Genomic DNA, 18,552 nt, shown 5'->3' with positions numbered 1-18,552 from the left:
TGTCGTTATCAATCTGTCGTGTCTCAAACAGCAGACAGTGTTGAGTCATCGTGAGTTTCCTCTGTGATGAAGCAGTTTTCAGGCTCTCTCTTCTCCTGCTATGCGTCACATCGGCCACTAGGTGTCACTCCGGCTCTCTAAGTGTTAGTAGATGCTACTGAGGTCAGAAGACTTCCTCTCCATCAGTTCTGGCGGGAGACCCTGCAAAGCTGCACACTTTCACTCGTCTGGTTTTCTGAGGTTTTGTGGAGCAGCTGCAAACTTTTCGTCTGGATTTCACAGCAGCGTGTAAAAAAAAATCAGTGTGAAGATGAGACGTCTGATACTGAGCGTCTGAGAGAACGAGCAGCGCGGCAGGACGTCTCGACCAGGAACAAAGAAGAAGTCGGAAGGACCAGAGATTTGTAGATGAAATGAGAACGAGCAGAGAAATATGAGGTAGAGGGAAGTCTCTGTCTTAGATATCGTAACGACGGACAGATTAACAGAGAGCTGGAGGAAGAATGAAGCACAGTCCATTAATTTAAACTACAAGTACCTGACTAAAGAGTCTAAACAGTCTGATTGGACTCCATTTTAATGAATCATGACAGGCCAATCACCAGCCTCCAGTACCTGATTGAAAGTTATTTAAATCTACCACCAAAGTTCAGACACATAAAACCATGGAGTCTACTCTGTGATTGAAACACAGCGGTACGACCCAGCCACCGTCACAGTGATACAGTCATGTATTCAGTCTTAAAATCTAGTTGGTTTATACTTCAAGTCTCTGGAGCATCTCAACCAGCCGCCATATTTCATGTTTCAAATAAAGCAATAACAAACTACATGGCCAGAAGTCTGCGGACACCTCAGTATTACATCCATGTGATAGTGGAACATTAATCTGCTGCTATCACAACCTTTACACTGGATGTTAGAAGCCGTCTGCAGACATCGTTCTATATTTTACCACCTCAACACCAATATCAGTGTGTTTATTCAGAAACTTACATTTCAAACGTGCTGGAAAAACAAATAAAAACGTTATCAGACTCCATCCAGAAGGCTTAACAAACAGGCCTCTCAACAAATAACAGCAAATGTGCTGTGGTGCTGAAACAGGTCACAGCTTCTCCTCGTTATTTCAGATTCGAGTTCCCATGAAGTGAAAATGGGTGTTTAAGTGTTTTTCCACGTACGTCTTGCTCCATATTTCACCTTTGCTTCAGTCTCAGGACCAACACTGTCAGAAAACAAGCTGTTCTGAAGGTAAGAACACCACCAGAGCAGTGACTCAGTGATTTGGTTGAAACTGAGTCATTGTTTATGGAGAAAATATTTTCTGGTTTTCTCTCTGCTGCCCTCGCTACACATAAAGTTTTACTTGTTGCTAAAGTAACCGCTAACAAACAAAATGATAACCAGCAGCTTAATGAAAACCTCACAGTCACAGTACCGTGGTGATTTATGTACCGTTAGCTCTGTTGCTAAAGTAACTGCTAACTGCTGTTAAATGTAGTCATCTGCCATCAGCTCAGTGAGCAGTCCAACTGGCTGACTCAGCACCGGGTTGCCAGGTTTCAAACTGGGCAAGAAAAGCCACCTTTTGTTTGTAATTATTGATTCATTTACTTATTTTTGATCTTATCTCTCTCTGCCAAGTGCACGAGTTTGGGAAAAGGTGTAGTTTACAGAGTAGTTTACAGAGCCTTTTGTTTTCAAACTGTTTTTAAATCTCTGGCACCTACATTACCCACAATGCAAATTAGCCACTGCGTGACATCACTGGAGGCTATTTGTCAGATTACATACGACTTCCTCTGGAGACACAAATGGCTTTATACTACTTTATTCACACGCAGTGAAACTCAAGACCTGTAACATGTGTGCAGCTGTCCCTTATTGGAGCTGATTGGTGTCCATATACTTTTGGCCATATAGCTTATATCCAAATCTGCAAGCAGATGATTCACAAACATATTTTAATACTTAACACATCTTAATAGTTTTAAATAAAAACATTTTAAGACTAAATACACGTAACTATGATGAATTTGAATCTGTCCAGTGCATGCCACAGATGATTTGTTTTGGTTCTCTACAGCTACAGTTTCTTTTGTTACTGCATGACATACTGTTCCCCGATGACACTCCACACAGACATGTAAAATGAAAGCGTTGTTTACATTGGCATGGCAATGCGGGCTCGGCTGCTAAATCCACAGTTGGGGGTCCGGATGTAGGGCGCACCGAGGCCTTTTTCAGGCTGCTTGCCGACGTGCCGACAGCTCTGAATGGAGCTGACGGAGACGTGGTCTTTGTGGTTGTGAAGTGGTGGGCATTGAGGACGACAGGTGAGGCTGAAGAGAGCTGGGTCTCTTTCACTTCGTCGTCACTTTGTTCTGGATTCTTGAGGACTCCTGAGTTCTGACTTCCACTGTGATTCGACAGGCTTGGACTTGAGTTCAAACTAGGCTTTGCTGATGTGCCTGCAGTCTCACTGAGATCTGATGTTGGTTCGCTGCCTGTCTCGTTCCCCTCAGGAGCTTCCATACGTCCATTTTCTATAAAAGCTGTAACATCTTCAGCCTTTGTCCTTTCACTCTGCACTGATGGAGAGTCTTTGGGAGCTGTAACAGTGGTTGCATTTGACATGGAAATGTTTTTAAAACCTGCTGTGTTTGCAGAAATGAAGCCTTGACCTGGGGCACCAATAGAGGAGCTGGTGGGGGGTCCAGAGACTGGCGTGGAAGACGGAATATTAAGGCCAGAAATGTGCAGGGGGGCCTGAATAACTGGAGCACCAGTGGGTTGTGGTGATGCTGCAGAGCTCTGCTGATAAACGAGTGCAGAAGTGGGGCAGGAGGAAGTCGTTTGCATCTCAACAGGAAATGGTTGAGTATGTAGGGCAGCTTCTGGATTCAGGTTAACCTGACGGCCTGTTGGGGCATTTAACATTTCATTCAGAGTTGTATTACCATCTTCAGCAGAGGCCTGTTCATGTATTTTCGGAACAACATCCGCAGGATCAAATGCAGCAGAAAGATGCACGAGTTTTGCAGCTGTGGTGAGATTATTTGAGGCCTCAGGTGACAATACAGGACCAGGGATGAAGCCTGTTTGTGAGGCGTTCACAAGCTCTGGCAAAAGCTCGTCCTTGTCAGAAACAAGAGCGGCTGAGTGAGGTGTGAAACTCTGGTTAAGAGGAAGCGATCGGCTGACTGTGATGAACTGCTGGACTGACTGGCGAACAGGATACGTGGTGGATCTTTGTAAGGACTGTAAATGGTTCTCCAGGGGGGATTGGGTTGTTGTGGGCCGTTGGAATTCAGAAATCAGCCAACTGGGCGACAAGGAGACAAATTGTGCCTCTTCAATGCTGGCAGACACTACTGGCAACGGTGGAAGGGAGGAGACAGTTATGTATGGAGAAATTGCAGGAAAAGGAGGTGTTTGGGTTTCTGCAGGAGAAAGAGAAGGTGAAAGGAGAGGAGGCGTGCCGGCAAAAGACATGAATTGCTCCCTGAAATCAACATCTGGCCTCTGACTCATGTTTAATGTCTCGCCTGCATCCAAAGACGTGCCTGCATCTACCTGAGTGCCCAGGTGTGTGTGCTCTGAGCCGTGTGTGTCGGTCAGATAGCCTGTGTGTTCAGTGTTCGTTTGTTCCAAGCCTGACTGGTACATATAATCCAGCCCTGAAGCGTGCCGGGGGGCATCTGTGCCAAGCTGCGCACTCTGGCTGCTGTGGAGTGCCGGAGTCTGGGTAGTTACCATGACGGATGGATTTGACGAAGGTGAAGTGGGGTGATTAAATGCATCGCCATGGTCGACGAGGGCCTGCGAGCCCCTGGAGTTTGTGTTCAGCTGGTTGTCGGTGTCTAAATGTGAGAGCGTGTGCGGCAGCCTCCATGGATCTCCGTTAAAGGTCAGACTGGAAGCACGTCTGTCTAATAACCCAGATGAAGATGTTGAGTTCTCAACTATGGGATTTGGGGAGAATGAGGAGGAAGACACTGCGGTTTCCTGTTCAACCATCCTCTCTGTGGTTCTGGCTGCTTGTATCACTGTGGCAGCAGGAGGCGTCTCTGTAGAGACAGTGATTGACAGGTTTTCAGGGTGATGGGAGAAGAGAGCTGAAGCTGAGGGAAAAGTATTTGAAGGTGAAGAAGAAATGGAGGGCTGCGTTTGATCACTTTCTGCCTGAAGCAGAGCCGGGGTGCGTTCAGAGGCCCAAATGCCAGCTGCTGTCATTGATGTAAAGCCAACGGCCGGATGATTCTCCGGACGTGACTCGTCTGAACGAGTATCTATGTCACTTAATTCTCTCTGATCAGAATGAACCAGGAACTGGCTCACTGAGAGAATGGTTGCATGAGAAGAAGGCCACAAAACCTCTGATGAACCCAGCTGTGACAGAGCCAGCACATCAGTACTGGATGCCAAATTTTCCGCTGATAATCCAGAGGGTTTAATTTGGCTCACGAACAGACCTGAGTGGGTATCAGGGGGCTGATTACCCTCAATGTAAGGCAACCGACTTCTAAAAGGTTCAGACATATTGTTAGAGGACTCTTCAGCGGAGAGTAAATGGTATTCAGCGAGCAGTACACCATCAACAACTGGCATCTGGGACTCATGGGAGGCTTTAGAAAAGAGAGGAGGTGACACCGAGGATGCTGTGTCGACTCTTGTCACCACAAAATCCCTTTGAAGATTTGAGGACAGAGGCAGAGATGACAACAGAGAGGGCTGAAGGTTCCTGCTGACTCCGCCTGACTCTGAAACGTGACCAGATTCAACAATACCGCCTGCATCTGAAGGCCTTTGTTCAACCTGCTGGGGAGAAGAGGGTCGAGCAGAGGGTGGAAGAGGAATGGTGGAGGACCAAAGGAGAAGAGAGGATGAGAGACGAGGCCAGGTTGGAGTTTGTGAAGTTAAAGTGACAGATGATGAAGCAGATGGAGTGATGGTGTGAGAAGAGGTGAAGGGAGTTAGGAGGGAGGAGGATGAGGAGAGATGGAAGTCGAGAGGGAATCTAAAAACGTTAGAAGAGGAAGTTTTGGGGGATATGTCTGTAGTTCCAGTAATGTCAGTTTCATGCACACTGTCCAGGGGGGTTACAGAAAGGGAGGAATAGGATATCTGTTCTGCCTTATGTGGCTGCAAAGAAGAAAATACCTGCTTGGGGAAAATCTCTGCGAGGGAAGCAGAGGAGCTTAGATGTACTGTGAGGAAAGATGGTGTTGGCTGCATGAGGAGGAGGGATGAACGTGGGGGAGTAAGGAGCGATGGTGCTGGTTTAAAAGTTTCCAGTTTCTGAGTGACAGCTTGTATGTGGAAACTGTCCTCCTGTTTTTGTCCAGTTGAACTACTGTGGTGGGTTTGAGGAGTTTGAGATCTGCTGATTAATCCGACTGTTCCTGACATCAATCTATCTTGTGAGTGGGTTGGAGAGGGATCGCGATCTGCCGGGGTTTCCAAATCTCTGAGCACTTCACTCCCCTCAGAGGGAGTTAGAGGAAGAGAAGCACCACGAGGGTCTGATTGGTTGATCGATTGTTGGTTTGGTGCGTCAGGGCCGGGAGTGGCAGGTGCATCCAAGGAGTACACGGCGTCAAACTCATACAAGCTAAAAGCGCTGCCTTCCTCCGAGAGTTCAGTCAGATCGTACACGAATGCCTCCGGCCCTGACGAGTACTCGTTGCTCTGTGTTTCCAGAGGATCTGTCCAGTTAATCCTTGGATCTGTGTGGTTTTCACTCGTGCTCAGCAGCGACCACTGTGGCACTACAGGTTTGTTCTTTCTGTTGCTCAGTGCAGACGATGAGGACAACAATGAAGAAGACGATGCCGGGGGTGCCTTTGCATCCTCTTCTATATGTTTCCCCGGGGATGAGACTGAAACCCCTGATTCAGGAGGGGGTTTTGAGTGTTGAGTGGTTGTAAGTTGATGTGAGAAGTTCAGTCCTGATGTAGATTGAGCTGCTGCAGTTGTGTGTCTGAATCCACCTTTTTGTGTTGTGTATGCAGGCCTGGCTGTGTGTTTGAGTTCAGTTGGCAGTGCAGCGGGTTTGGTGATGTGCACCACGGGCCCGGACGGTGCTCTGGTGGCAGTCGGACGTCTTCCTCCGGTTGGCCTCTTCCTCCCCTGCCAGATCAATGGGGTGGAGATGAACCCTAGGGAGGTCTTGGAGCTGCGATGGCTCGGAGGCCTGGGGAGGGAGAGTGGAGGTCTAGGGCGAGCGGGTTCAGGCCGAGCTGGAGGATTTGGGGCTGAAAGTCTTGTTTGCGATGCTGGATCCTGGGTTGGAGGACTTGACTGACTGGATGAAAGGGACCTAAGACGAGAAGGTCTTCCAGGCCAAGTTTGTCTGTTTGGGGTGCCTGGAGGAGCTGGAGCTCTTGGTGTGTCAGAAACAGAAGATCCAGTAGCAGTTAATCCAAAAACATGTCGGAGTCTTCTGATGTGAGCAGCCGGACCAGCAGTCTGAGGTCCGGACCGAGAAGTAACAGCAGCAGAGGAGTCCTTCACTGTCGCCAGGCCACCGCACATCAAACCAGACGCCATTATGGTGAAAAAGCAGGTTAAAAATAATAAATTAAAGAATTTTCAAGCAAAACACAACGCAGATTAAGAAGCACCTGACACCTCAACACCAGATGAGCCAGCCCAGATGTCTGTACGTCGATTATGTTACTGAAAGAATGAAAGATTGAATATCGGGAGAAATCAGTTCAAATGATTTGACTTTGAAAACTGAACCAGAAGAATGATGTGTGATGATTTCAGGTTGGTCTATGTCATTAGTACAACATGAGAAGAGGCAGCTGTTACAGGCAGCGCTGATCATTAACAAGCAATTATAAAAAGTGTAAAAGGTTAAACAGAAAAAATCAAACAGAAAAAATAAGATTTATTTATGAAGATAACTTGAATAAAAACTAAAACTGTCGCTACGACATTTTCTATTTTTATTTTTATTATTATCATTTTCCCAAATGGATTGTTTTTTTTAATTATTGTTATATTATTTGTAACTTGGACCAACATGTTTGTATGGAAACAATATATTGTAGTCACTCTCTGAGGTGAATGCTCTTCAAATATGTAGAATCCCTAATTATTAATTCATTTTCATAATCTAAGAACACTGGATTGTTTCTGCAGAGAACTTGGGGTCCGACGTTCATTCTACGTCTTCACAATACAATGAAATATAATTTGTGATTGATTTTGGCTCGTGGTCCAAAAGTAAGTTTCATTTCTATCCCTGTAAAAGAAAAAGTTTTGGCTCTCCTGCAGTATTGTAAAGTCAGTATTTTAGTTTTGGAGTAATTTCTGTTACATAAATGTCCTTTAGGATCAATATAGTTGTTTCTTATCTTGAAACAAAGAACTTGAGCACAATTTATCTAAAAACATGAGATATCGAACGACAAAATCCAAACTCCTTTGTGAGAAAAGTGTAAATGTGAAACACAACAAAGCAGAAAAAGCAGATTTAACTTCCTGCATACATGATAAAGGTTTTTCTTCCAATGAGAAAACAAGTATGTAGATATATTAGTGAACAGGGACGACCGGAGAAAAGTTTACGACCTCGGTCATCAGACAGACATGCAGTGAGTCTTACCCAGCGAGGAAGCAGCAGCAGCAGCTATGTTAGTGGCTGGTTGGTTAGTAGTTGCTGACGGCAGCGGAGCAGCTGAGCTTCTGACTGTTCATGGAGATGAAATGAACATTTCAGAAGAATGAAAAAAGATTTAAGAGTACGATTAAAATAAAACTACAACTACAAGATATGTAACAGATTCTTAATCACAATGTGAAGAAGTGATCATGTCAGAGAGACGACTGATAACAGACATCTGAACCGGACTCCATTATTCTTAGTAACATTTCAAATTAGCTGATTAATTAAAGAGCTGATTAACAGATAAATCAACAATGTTAATAACCTATTGATTGAAAGTAATAAGAACCCTGAGAAAACATGAGAAGAGTTACTCCCTTTCTATAGGATTACAATATATTCTAACATTATGATATTTTAAAAATGAGTCAACATTTTAATTGATAATGAAAAATAAAAGTAATTCCTCTAGTTTAAAGCATTTAATGACACACTGTAATTCCAAATACCTGGTTAAACACCTGACTGCCTGTCAAACATCCAACCAATCATACGTCAGGACACATTTAAGATACATTGTTATCACACATAAGCACCAAGTTTAACATTCTATGAAAAAAAAGAACAAATATATTTTTTTAATTGTATGTCGAACATCATGACAATGATGTCCAGCTGTAACTGTAATTATTGGGAAATGATACAGAGTTTAATTCAATTTCACAGTTTTACTTCTATTTATTGCTTTTGACATTGAGGGCGTGTTCAACACAGTCACACATGACCAGTTAAAATATACAGAGAAGTTTATTCCTAAACTAATCCTGTGTGTTTCTGAACCACGCAGATTAAAACTGGATGGACAGCATGAGGTGATTAGTTTATAAAGTTAGCCACGGTTAGCTGCAGCGTGACTCCAGTGCTCTTACCATGCGTTGTGGGGTTAGTAGTGAGCTGGTTAGTGGAAGCAGATGAAACAGCTGATGTGCTGCTGGTTGTCTGTCGGGCTACAGAGGAAGTAAAACAACCACAGATTATCAGTCATCTTAATGGATGCAGCTGTAGGTAGAATATTCATCGATGTGTGAGCAGATTGTCACGTTAAACACCTGTAAAGAAACCTGTTTTGGTTCATGGCGGGGAGTTTACAGTCAGTGCATAAACTCGTGTTCTTTACATTTTAGAGACAACAACCAGTTAATCAGGCGACGTACAAGCTGAGAAGTAAATATATCTAAAAACACAGAGCTACATCGGAGTGGAAAGAGCCCACAAAGACAACATGTTGGGGACAACAATTTATGAAAACAGCACTTTGTGGGGACCGATTTTAAATCCATGGACAAAAATCTGTTCTGACTTTCCTACATCGTGAGGACAACAGCCTAAAAACACTGAGTGACGCTGACCGACTGCAGTGTGGGGACATCACCTTGAAAACGCAGCTATACATTGAACTAAAATGCAACACTACAAATGACCAAGAAATACAACTTTGAGGGGATAGAAACGTATGCAAGCAGCACAATGTGGGGACCGATTTCCAGATCAAGCTGAAAACAAACTTACCTTGTGAAGACCGAAATTAAAAAAACACCAATCTAAAAATACAGCTGCAGTGTGAGAACATCAACTTGAAGACGCAGCTATAATTTGGAGTGAAACTGACCTAAAAATACAACATTCATGGGACAACAAGGTAAGAAAGCAGCATTTTGTGGAGAGCAATTTCCAGTCCAGGGAACGAGGTCTGAATCAGACTCATGGATCTAAAACCAAAGTGGGGGACGAGACCTGTAACATACCTACATTATTAGGACTGAAATCTACAACCACACCTACAATGTGGGGACATCAACCTGTAAACACGTCTGTCGGGTGGACTCCACCTCTCACCCTCCGTCAGACCTTCCAAAGCATAACAGTTCCAAATAAAACTCTTTTAGACAACAGATACTGAATTATCTGCTCATACTTTCCTCTTGCTCTAACTAAACTACAAAAAGAAACAAGAATCATTTGAAAGAAATAAAACAGAGTAAACAAAAACGATCACAGAAATCAGGAGCTTGACTTTCCAACGTTAGCTCGTGACAGTATTCAGATCTGGTTAGCTACCTTACCCTGTGCTGTGCTGCTGGATGAAGCAGCGTTAGTGGCAGGAGATGCAGGCGTAGCAGCGCTGGTGGAGATGATGATGGTAGTTGCAGGCAAAACTGGTTAGCACAATAAGTTGGCATGTCAGTAACACAAAACACACAACCACACTGCGTTAATGGGAGAAGCTCCAAGCCTGCTGGTCAGAAGTCTTTATGATTCAGAGAAAATGATGTGAATCAATGTAAGAAACCTTTTTGACATTTGGTGCCAAACTGTGTTTCCAAAAAGCTTCTTGGAGCCAATTTATTCTGACGTTTTCTGATTTTGGCACAATAAATTTGACAGTCAGTGAGAAGCGGCTGTCTGAACAATGAAGAATCCATTGTTTCAAATATTACTTCATATTTTCGATCATAAATCTGTCGTATTGAGCAATGTTAGTGGCAGCAGATGCAAAGTAGCAGCGCTGGAGTCTAATTGATGATACCAGAGCTGCCCCTGACTCACAGTCGACATCATCACACCTTTGATTTCTATTGTTACCTTATGTCTGCAAGTCTGACTCTGGGAAAGCTGACACTGGACACCATACAGGTTAATCTGTGGTCAATACAATATTATGAATGTTAGATATCTCTGGAGCACCGCATGTGGGAGAACAAACCAACATGGCCTCCAGTAGTAAATCGTTCAGAAGCTTTGTGATCGAACCTCGAGCTCGGTGTCTTTCAGAGACGTCCCCGTCCTGAACCACTTAAGGGGGGTACACACATAAGGATTTTATAAATCTTAAGAGATTTTTTATCTGTAGATCCCCCACACATGAAGATTAATAAATCAGCTTTGATCGTGCTGTGTGTGGTGTGCTCCGATATTCTCAGCACAGGACACCACACACATAAAGATCATCTGTCTCACGGCCGATCTAGAATCGAGTCCTCCGAGCCAGAAATATCGCGTGATCAAACGTGATCTACAGTAACCAATGGCAACAACCCCAGCATCACCGGGCTCTTATAGACTGTATATAAAAAAAGAGTAAATAAACGTTTGAAAACATGGAAGACATGGAAGAGGGAATGATGGTGGTCCTCAGACTATTGCTGTCCCATTAAAAACATTAAAATGTCTAATTCAAACACCCCCATAGGAAAAGTTAGATCTCACCGCTGTTTTTATTTACGTCTGCTTCCGTGTTCCTCAGTCAGCTGGTTGGCTACGTTGCGTTTCACGTCACATTTCACGGAGCAGTGACTCAGGAGTTGTCGGCTTTCCACACACACATGAAGATTTTTCGTCGTAAATATTGGACAAGTTTAACATTTACGATTGTCGGCTGCGACCCGTTTCCAAGTAAATTATCGGGACAAATTGACTCTTAACACACCACAGACCACAGGATAATCTTATGAGACAGAAGATAATCTTCCGTAATCAGGAAGGGGTAAAATCTGAGCAAAATCAGCCCGATTATCGTTATGTGTGTACCCCCTTAAGCAGAGATTTCTTTTCTGTGACTGAACATGATCAACTAACAACGGCTGAGTCGACTGTAGGGGAGCAGCCCTGGAATATAAAGTGAAGTCCAAACAATTTAAAACTGGGTTTAGTTTGCACACATGAACATTTCTCTGGTTTTTCCTAGATTTACGTTTTTCCACCCAAAGTGAGTCTGGCTTTTTTGCTGGCGTTTGCATGTGAAGTCAAGAGATGCTCACGACAAACAACAAAGCAGCGAAGCAGATGGAGCCTTACCAGAGGAGGAGGAGGAGGAGGAGGAGGAGGAGGAGCTTGCTGTGCTGCTGGAGCTGGTGGTTTGGGTGGTTGGGGTTAGTAGCATGCTAGTGGTAGGGATGGTGGATGGAGATGGAGTGATGGGAGGGAGAACTGGAGATGACAAATCAAAGGATACAGCAGAGCGACCACACACGGAGAGACAAAATAGTTTAATGTGTCCGAGTGCAGATCAGGAACCACAGCACAACGAGCAGCTGCTGACAACTTCATATATACTTCTCATCCCAGTCACACTATGTGCTGACTATTTCATTTGTTAGGACAAAAAACCTCCATATAACCCAAAGCAAAGAATAAGAGCTGATTTTCATAAATTCCTGGGAACATTAATTCCCCACGAGACGACTGACAGAAAGGTTAATTAACTAATGAAAAGATCTGATGAACTAAACCTTTAATGCAGGAGTAGATAATATTTATCTAGTCGAACACGCTCATCGGAACAGCGTTAGCCGAGTCTTCTCCGAGGAAGGTGATGAATAATAGAGCGAACAATTGAATAATGAAGCTTTTAACTTTTTCAGAGGGGCATAAAAAGTGAAATGGCTCCAGGCAACTTTTGACAGGACCGTGAGAGGTCAATCATGGCAGAACTGATTTTCATGATTGATGCCTCTTCAATAGACCATTGAGGATAATTGTTTTTTGGTAAATGACTTGCTTGAAAAGACATTTTGAGATCTTACATGAGCCTCCAAAATGTATCTTAATTTTCCAGGAAAGGCGACTAAAGAGGAGCTCTTTGGTTTAGTGTCATCAACAAGAACCAAGAGACCATCAGAGATAAATGAACATTTAAATAATGGCAAGAAGGAAGTTGAAGACTAGAGCGAGAGGGATGATAAGACACGAGGACGTGGAGAAGGAGGCGAAATCACAAAGGAAAGGAGGCCTGAGAAGCTAGAGAAGAAGGAGGGAGTCAGGAGGAGGGCGAGGATGAGGGTTGCTTACCGTGGATGTTGGCATTAGTAGCATGGGTGGTGTTAGTGGAGTCAGTGGATGAAGTGGCAGGAGAGGAAGCAGCTGGCGGTAGTGACAAGAGACGAGAGAGAGAGAAAGATGCAGAGGATGGTGAATGTTGTGAAGCTGCACGGTGGTCTTCAGGTGCAGCAGGTGCAGAGCAGCTCCACTTCTGTATCTTCTCCTGATTTCTTGAGTTTTGCCCACAAGTTGCCCAATGACACCTGAACACATGGCTACCAGAGTCTCCAACATGAAATACCAACTTGACTCGATGATCAACAACAAACAGGGACATTTAAATCTTTTCTACATTTCTACAATCGTGTATATGAGCTGACTCTCATGTCAGGAGGTGGAGGGGATCCAGTCGGGCTCTACTGATGGTTACAAAGCTAGAGACCACATTTTCCAGGCACAACGTCGCTGGATGTTTCTGATGAATCGTTGGGACTTTGCCAGCCGTGTTTGTGGCAACACAACCGGATATTTCTGATGAATCGTTGGGTGAAACCAGAGTCTCCAGGACATTTCCAGCTCAGTCTGTGGCGACACAACCAGACATTTCTGACAAGTAATTGGGACGTTTTCCAGCTGTGATGTGGCCACAGACATGTGTGAGGAGTCTCTGGGACATTTCAGGATATCTTTGATGGGTTGGCTTGTCTGGACGTCTCTGTGGCTACAGAACCAGGTATTTTTAAGCCAAAACTTGATCTTTTCTGGACCCTTGAACCCTTGAAAGTTCTTGCTGTTCTCACCTGGGATTCATGTTACCTGCTGACCCAGAAGTCAAGAAGTAAACTCAATCAACCAAAAGTCTCAGACTTCCTACTGGACCAATCTGATTCAAGGATTTAACATATAACCCTGTGTGTGCTCTCCCATGGCCTTTTGACCTGCCTGGGCTGCCGTAGTCATTATATTCTGGGACACATGCTGGATCCTAATTGGCTCGACTCCGTTTCTCTCACGAGCACAAAAACTGACCTTTAGAAAACTGTCCCTCTGAGGCCTCCATAGTACAGGATAGTGTGAGAACTGACATTTGGGGAGTGGAGCTGGGTCACGTCGTCAGCTGGCCCCCGAGCTACTGTTCAAGTCCCAGATCACGTGACCTCCTGGAGCACAGCTGATTGGCTGCAGTGAGATTTTCTGATCCGTGCACGGACAGTGTTCTGGTTCTAATGGTTTGGGCTGCGGCTGAACGGCACCCTGGGGTGGTGTTCTCTCTCCGGCTGCTTCACGTTGGTTCGTTAAGAGGTCGTTTAAGGAAAATGTCATGAACGGATCGAGCTGGAGGAGATTCTCTTCCACAATGTTTGGAGAGAGTGAGTGGCAGAAGGTAAATGCTTATTAAACTACAACCTTCCTTCACTTTATCTGCAGACACTTGAGCTTGTGAAAAGGGGTTTTAAAGAACACGCAGCGTCTAATTTACACAAACTGAGACTGAAAATCACGTCTTTGTTTGACTTCTTCTCTTTGAGCCTCTTCAGGTCTATCTGATATAAACAACCTCCCCAGCTGAAGCGGAATGTGACGGGTGTGGAGGTGATGCTGCCAAGGTTGATGGTTTTATCCCTGCTGGGTTCACTGTCATGAAATATGAATGTGGTCCTGGAGGAAAACCTCAGGTGTGTACATCCTTCTCTGCAGCAGGTTAGTGTTCGGTGAATAATTCATGGTACGAACGCTGCCAGGTTCCCATGACAGCAATATATGCACTCACAGTCCTAAAGGTGCTTTGGAAAACAACTTCTAAGACACAAATACAGGTTTTTCTTAAATGCTTTGTAGATACAGATGATTGTAGAAGACTTCCGCGATGAGCACGTGATTCAAGATCAATCCCCAAAACGCAAGAATGTAGATTCCTTCTGCTGACGACGTCATAAAAACGACAACGACCTCCAGGCCAGAGTACCAGAGTTTAAAATGCACCTCAGTCTGATTTTTCATTTAATCATTCTGTTGAGTATTTGTGAATCTTGTGTTTTATGAAAACAGTCTTTGTGTCACACCGTAACCACGTCTGTTACACTAAACTGGTCAGGAACAGTACAAACATCAGCAAGCTAGCAGCTGATACTAAGATTTAGCCATTTCATTGTTGAGGCTAAATCATTTTCTCCCGATGCTGTTTTGCAGGCGGAGGCACCGTCGCTGCGTCCTGGGTTAAGCTCCGCCCAAGACGATTGTGATTGGTTACTTTGAACTGCAACTTACCAGAAGTTAAAGACAGGAAGTGGATATGTTCTCTCCTTGTTCCAGATTAAATAAACCAACAACAGGTGTGAAAGTGACCACAGACATCTCAGTCTCAGTTAATCATGCAGGTGTGTTTAATTCTCCTACCTGGGCAGCCCAGTCGAGGGGAGTCACAGCTGGTGGGGAGTGGTGTGTTGCTGGGTGGGGAGACACCTTTAGGGAGGGGAGGGAAGATTCAGAACAACGAGGTTAATCAGCTGAAATGACCAATAACGAGGTTTAAACATGGGACACGTGAGACAACAGTCATGTGTTCAGTTCTTCAGAAATCACGTTACGTTACGTTTATAGGGACTGATATTAATTTCAATTTTGGAGGCAATGTAGAGGATAACTGTTACAACATTCAATCAGATGTTTGAGCTCAGTTGGTTGATTGACATGGTTTTTTTTTTTTAAAATGTCAGGAAACAAAGAAGCCAAAACAACGAAGAAAACGTAGCAACAAACAAACAACTAACCAACAACCGACCGACCAACTAACAACCAACAACCAAACAACAAACCAACATCCAACTAACAAAAACTGCAAAAATGTGCACATTGACAGTTGTTACAGTAATAGTGACGCACACATGGTCATCATCCATCTTGTCATCCTCTGAACTTCTTACCCTGCAGGTTTTAGATATTCATCAAAATGTTGAAACTTTCTCACGGTGCGTTTTAATATCTGCAGATTTCCGATCGATCAGCCTCTGTGGGTTGTGGTTGGGACACACATTGGCTTCGAGCTCGGCTCAGATTCCTCATGTTTTATTTCAGGGACAGTCTGTCTCACCGACCGAGCGCTCGCGGCAGCCAAGAATCAAGCGCTCCTCCGGCTCTCTGGCCATTTGTTAATGTAATGGTGAGCCCGGCTCGGCCCACACATACTGTATATTCACAGGCCTTCAGAGGGAGTGGGAGACCGGGCCGCCAGTGAAAGCAGACACTGTGTTGAGTCTCTCTCACACACACACACACACACACACACACACACACACACACACACTGTAACAGAAGGAATGTGTTCGGGAGAATGTCAGCAAATCATCGCAGTGATCGGCCGAGTGAGAAAGCAGGAATTCAGTAATCGAGGACGGCGTTCGGTTCAAAGGAGGCGAGAGCGGCTGAGGATCGTGTCCCGTCATGGTCCACCTTTCTCCTCGCTCTCCCTCTTTTTCACTTCGTGCTGTCTTTCCTCTCAGCCTGGTTTCATAACTCTGGGTGCAAATGACACTCATTCAAACCGCATGCAGTCCAACACTCTGACTTTAAACTTCAGCAGTCTCTCCTGGCTGACTCATCCACAGAGGAGTTCTCACACTGTTTCCTTCAGTAGAAGTTCAGGTACTGTAAAAACAGTAGAAGTACTGATTCAGCTTGTGTACTCCAGTAAAGTAATAGATTACAGGCTCTGACATGTACTCAGAGTATCAGAGTAAAAAGTCTCCCTCTGAAGGACATTGTGGCTCAAAGCTAACTGAAGCTCACGTCATATTAATAGAATTCAAAGACTATTAAAGTTAAAGGTAGAATCAGTAGGATTTGTCCCAGCTGTTCCTGAACGCACCACAAAGACAGTTGATTGTTGAGTCTCATTCCCAGGACGTCAAATAGACACATGTTGGGTTGGTAAAGCGTCCCGAGCAGCAACAAAGAGAGAAAATCAGAAACTCTCTGCAGATACGAGACACTAACACGCCTTTTCTCCACATTCCAGTCTCCCTCTCTGTCTGTTTACGGCTTTTACGTCTTTGTCTCGTCTCGCTGCGTCTGATTGGTCCACATCAGTCTGCTGAACTGGATACTGATGGATAGTGAATATTTTTAAGGACAGCTGGAGACTCTCTCAGGTTATTAATCCAAACCAGGATGTTTTTCTACCACCAGATCTGAAGCTCAACATCATGGTGATGAAATGCAGAAGCGTCCTCAGCCGGCTCTGATTCTGCTGTGTGAGCTTCCACACTGTAGTTTAAGACACGGCCTTATAAAAACTATTTAACACAGATCATTTTTATGATGTCAGAGATTTCAAGGTTGCCTGTTGAGGTTCATCACAGTTTGTCTCTCTGCCAGCAGTCTTCCCTCCTCAGCGCTGAGATTCATTTATCTCACTGTTATCCCTGCTGGTCTCATTTCTCTTCCTCTCCTCCTCATTCACCTCACTTCTTGTCTCTCCTTCCTTTATCTTCCTCTCCTCACACCACCCTCTCTTTCCTCTCGTCCTCTGCTATCTGGCTCTGAGCAGCATGTTGTGATTAGAGGACATGAATGCGTCTCTGCTGGATCACTGAGCTCTCTAACAAGAGGAGGTGTCGCTCAGGACGAAGGCAGATAACGAACACGATCTCTGATAATGAGCCACGGCTGCTCTAATCACTGAGCAGCAGACAGCAGGCCAACATTTACTGCCATTACTGTGGAAATGTGTGTTTTGTCTCCAGGGAGAGGAGTCACACACATGTTTCATAGAATAAAAGGCTCGTCATCCACATGTGAACATCATATTTGAGTTTCAGAGTCGAGGATGGATGTTGTGTCACAGCAGCAGAGTGGAACATCAAGAAAACATAAAATAAAGTTTCTCTCAGTGTCAAAACAAAACCAGCGTGCTGGTCTTTATCAGGCCGACAGTAGCTGATGAACTGTAATTCATGTAATGACTCAGACTGTAATTCAGTCATTACTGGAAAAAACACGTTCATTATTCTCAGTGTGAGACGTCGTCACAGCCGCCTCATATTCATGTCAGATTCTGAAGCCTTTTCATATGAACTCACAGATTTTTAACAAATATGGAGTTTATTAAGCTTTTCCATTTGCCGCTGCTGACACAAATATGGTGAAACAAAATCAACCCGTCCATCACTGAGACAAACAGACTCCATGTTTCTACTCACAGACAGAAAGAAGTTCATGTAGAACATTTGCTGAATGAACAAGAAGGTCCAAATAATGCAGAATGAGTCAGAGACAGAGTTTCACAGAGTTTATAAAGTGTCTCCAACTCAACAACTCACTAAACTGACACATTTGTTAAGGGAGTCTGGGGACTTTCTCCACGGGGACAAAGAAGCAGCCTATATTGTTACTGTTTAGTGTCTTTGTAACATGTGACATGTTTAGATCAATAACATGTTTCTTCTTTCATAAATGGAGTGTAAATGGTGAAATCAGTGTAAACAGTGTGTTCAAACAGCTGATCAATGTTGGCAGGTAAGACTTTAGCACTTTAGACACAGAAGCAGACAGGCTGGTACAGACATGCTGCCACAAACTGACACTTTTTACAAGGAGACAAACAACTTCAGCTGAAAGATTTAATGCTGAATTTACAACAAGGACACAATGACTTAGAATCTGTCAGAGACACAGTTACATAATGTTTATAAAGCTTTACGCTACTCAACAATGCCTAAAATTAGCTGATTTCTTAATGGAGTCTGGTGAAATTGTGTTAATAGCTGGCTTTATGTATCACATTTAATGCTGAATTTACAACAAGGACACAATGAGTTACAATCTGTCAGAGACACAGTTTCACTGCGTTATAAAGTTTGTTTTAACTCAACAACTCTTAAAATTACTACATTTGTTAATGGAGTCTGGCGATGTTGTGTTAATATTGTAGTTCACTGGTTGAATTCTCCTTTAAGGGTGTGTGTGTGTGTGTGTGTGTGTGTGTGTGTGTGTGTGTGTGTGTCCTCAGGCATCACTTAGAGATGAAAGACAACTTAACACACACTCACAAAGCATGCCAACATGTAAACATTAAACACACACTCTACCATAATAAAGCATCGACACGCATGTAC

The 18,552-nt window shown here is 44.1% G+C and overlaps 2 protein-coding genes across 8 annotated transcripts in view; both read right to left on the bottom strand.

Moving 5' to 3' along the window:
- The window catches only part of LOC115574089 (NACHT, LRR and PYD domains-containing protein 14-like), a 915,401-nt gene that overhangs the window by 637,960 nt on the left and 258,889 nt on the right, over positions 1-18,552 (bottom strand). The gene's annotated exons all lie outside the window — the stretch shown is intronic.
- adgrg6 (adhesion G protein-coupled receptor G6) overlaps positions 1-18,552 on the bottom strand; it is an 85,156-nt gene that overhangs the window by 33,364 nt on the left and 33,240 nt on the right. For 3 of the 7 annotated variants that reach the window (XM_030405308.1, XM_030405310.1, XM_030405313.1), the window contains 3 exons: positions 14,837-14,902; positions 8,551-8,628; positions 7,622-7,705 (listed from right to left, as the gene is read on the bottom strand). In XM_030405308.1, coding sequence (XP_030261168.1) covers positions 7,622-7,705; positions 8,551-8,628; positions 14,837-14,902 — 228 coding nt within the window. Of the gene's footprint in view, positions 1-2,120; positions 6,617-7,621; positions 7,706-8,550; positions 8,629-14,836; positions 14,903-18,552 lie in introns of those variants that run through there. The other 4 variants (XM_030405311.1, XM_030405312.1, XM_030405307.1 and 1 more) reach the window with 3 other exon arrangements.

The sequence above is a fragment of the Sparus aurata genome, chromosome 22 (assembly GCF_900880675.1).
Source record: "Sparus aurata chromosome 22, fSpaAur1.1, whole genome shotgun sequence".
NCBI classification, from domain to species: Eukaryota; Metazoa; Chordata; class Actinopteri; order Spariformes; family Sparidae; genus Sparus; species Sparus aurata.
This window is presented reverse-complemented; position numbering and strand designations above follow the sequence as displayed.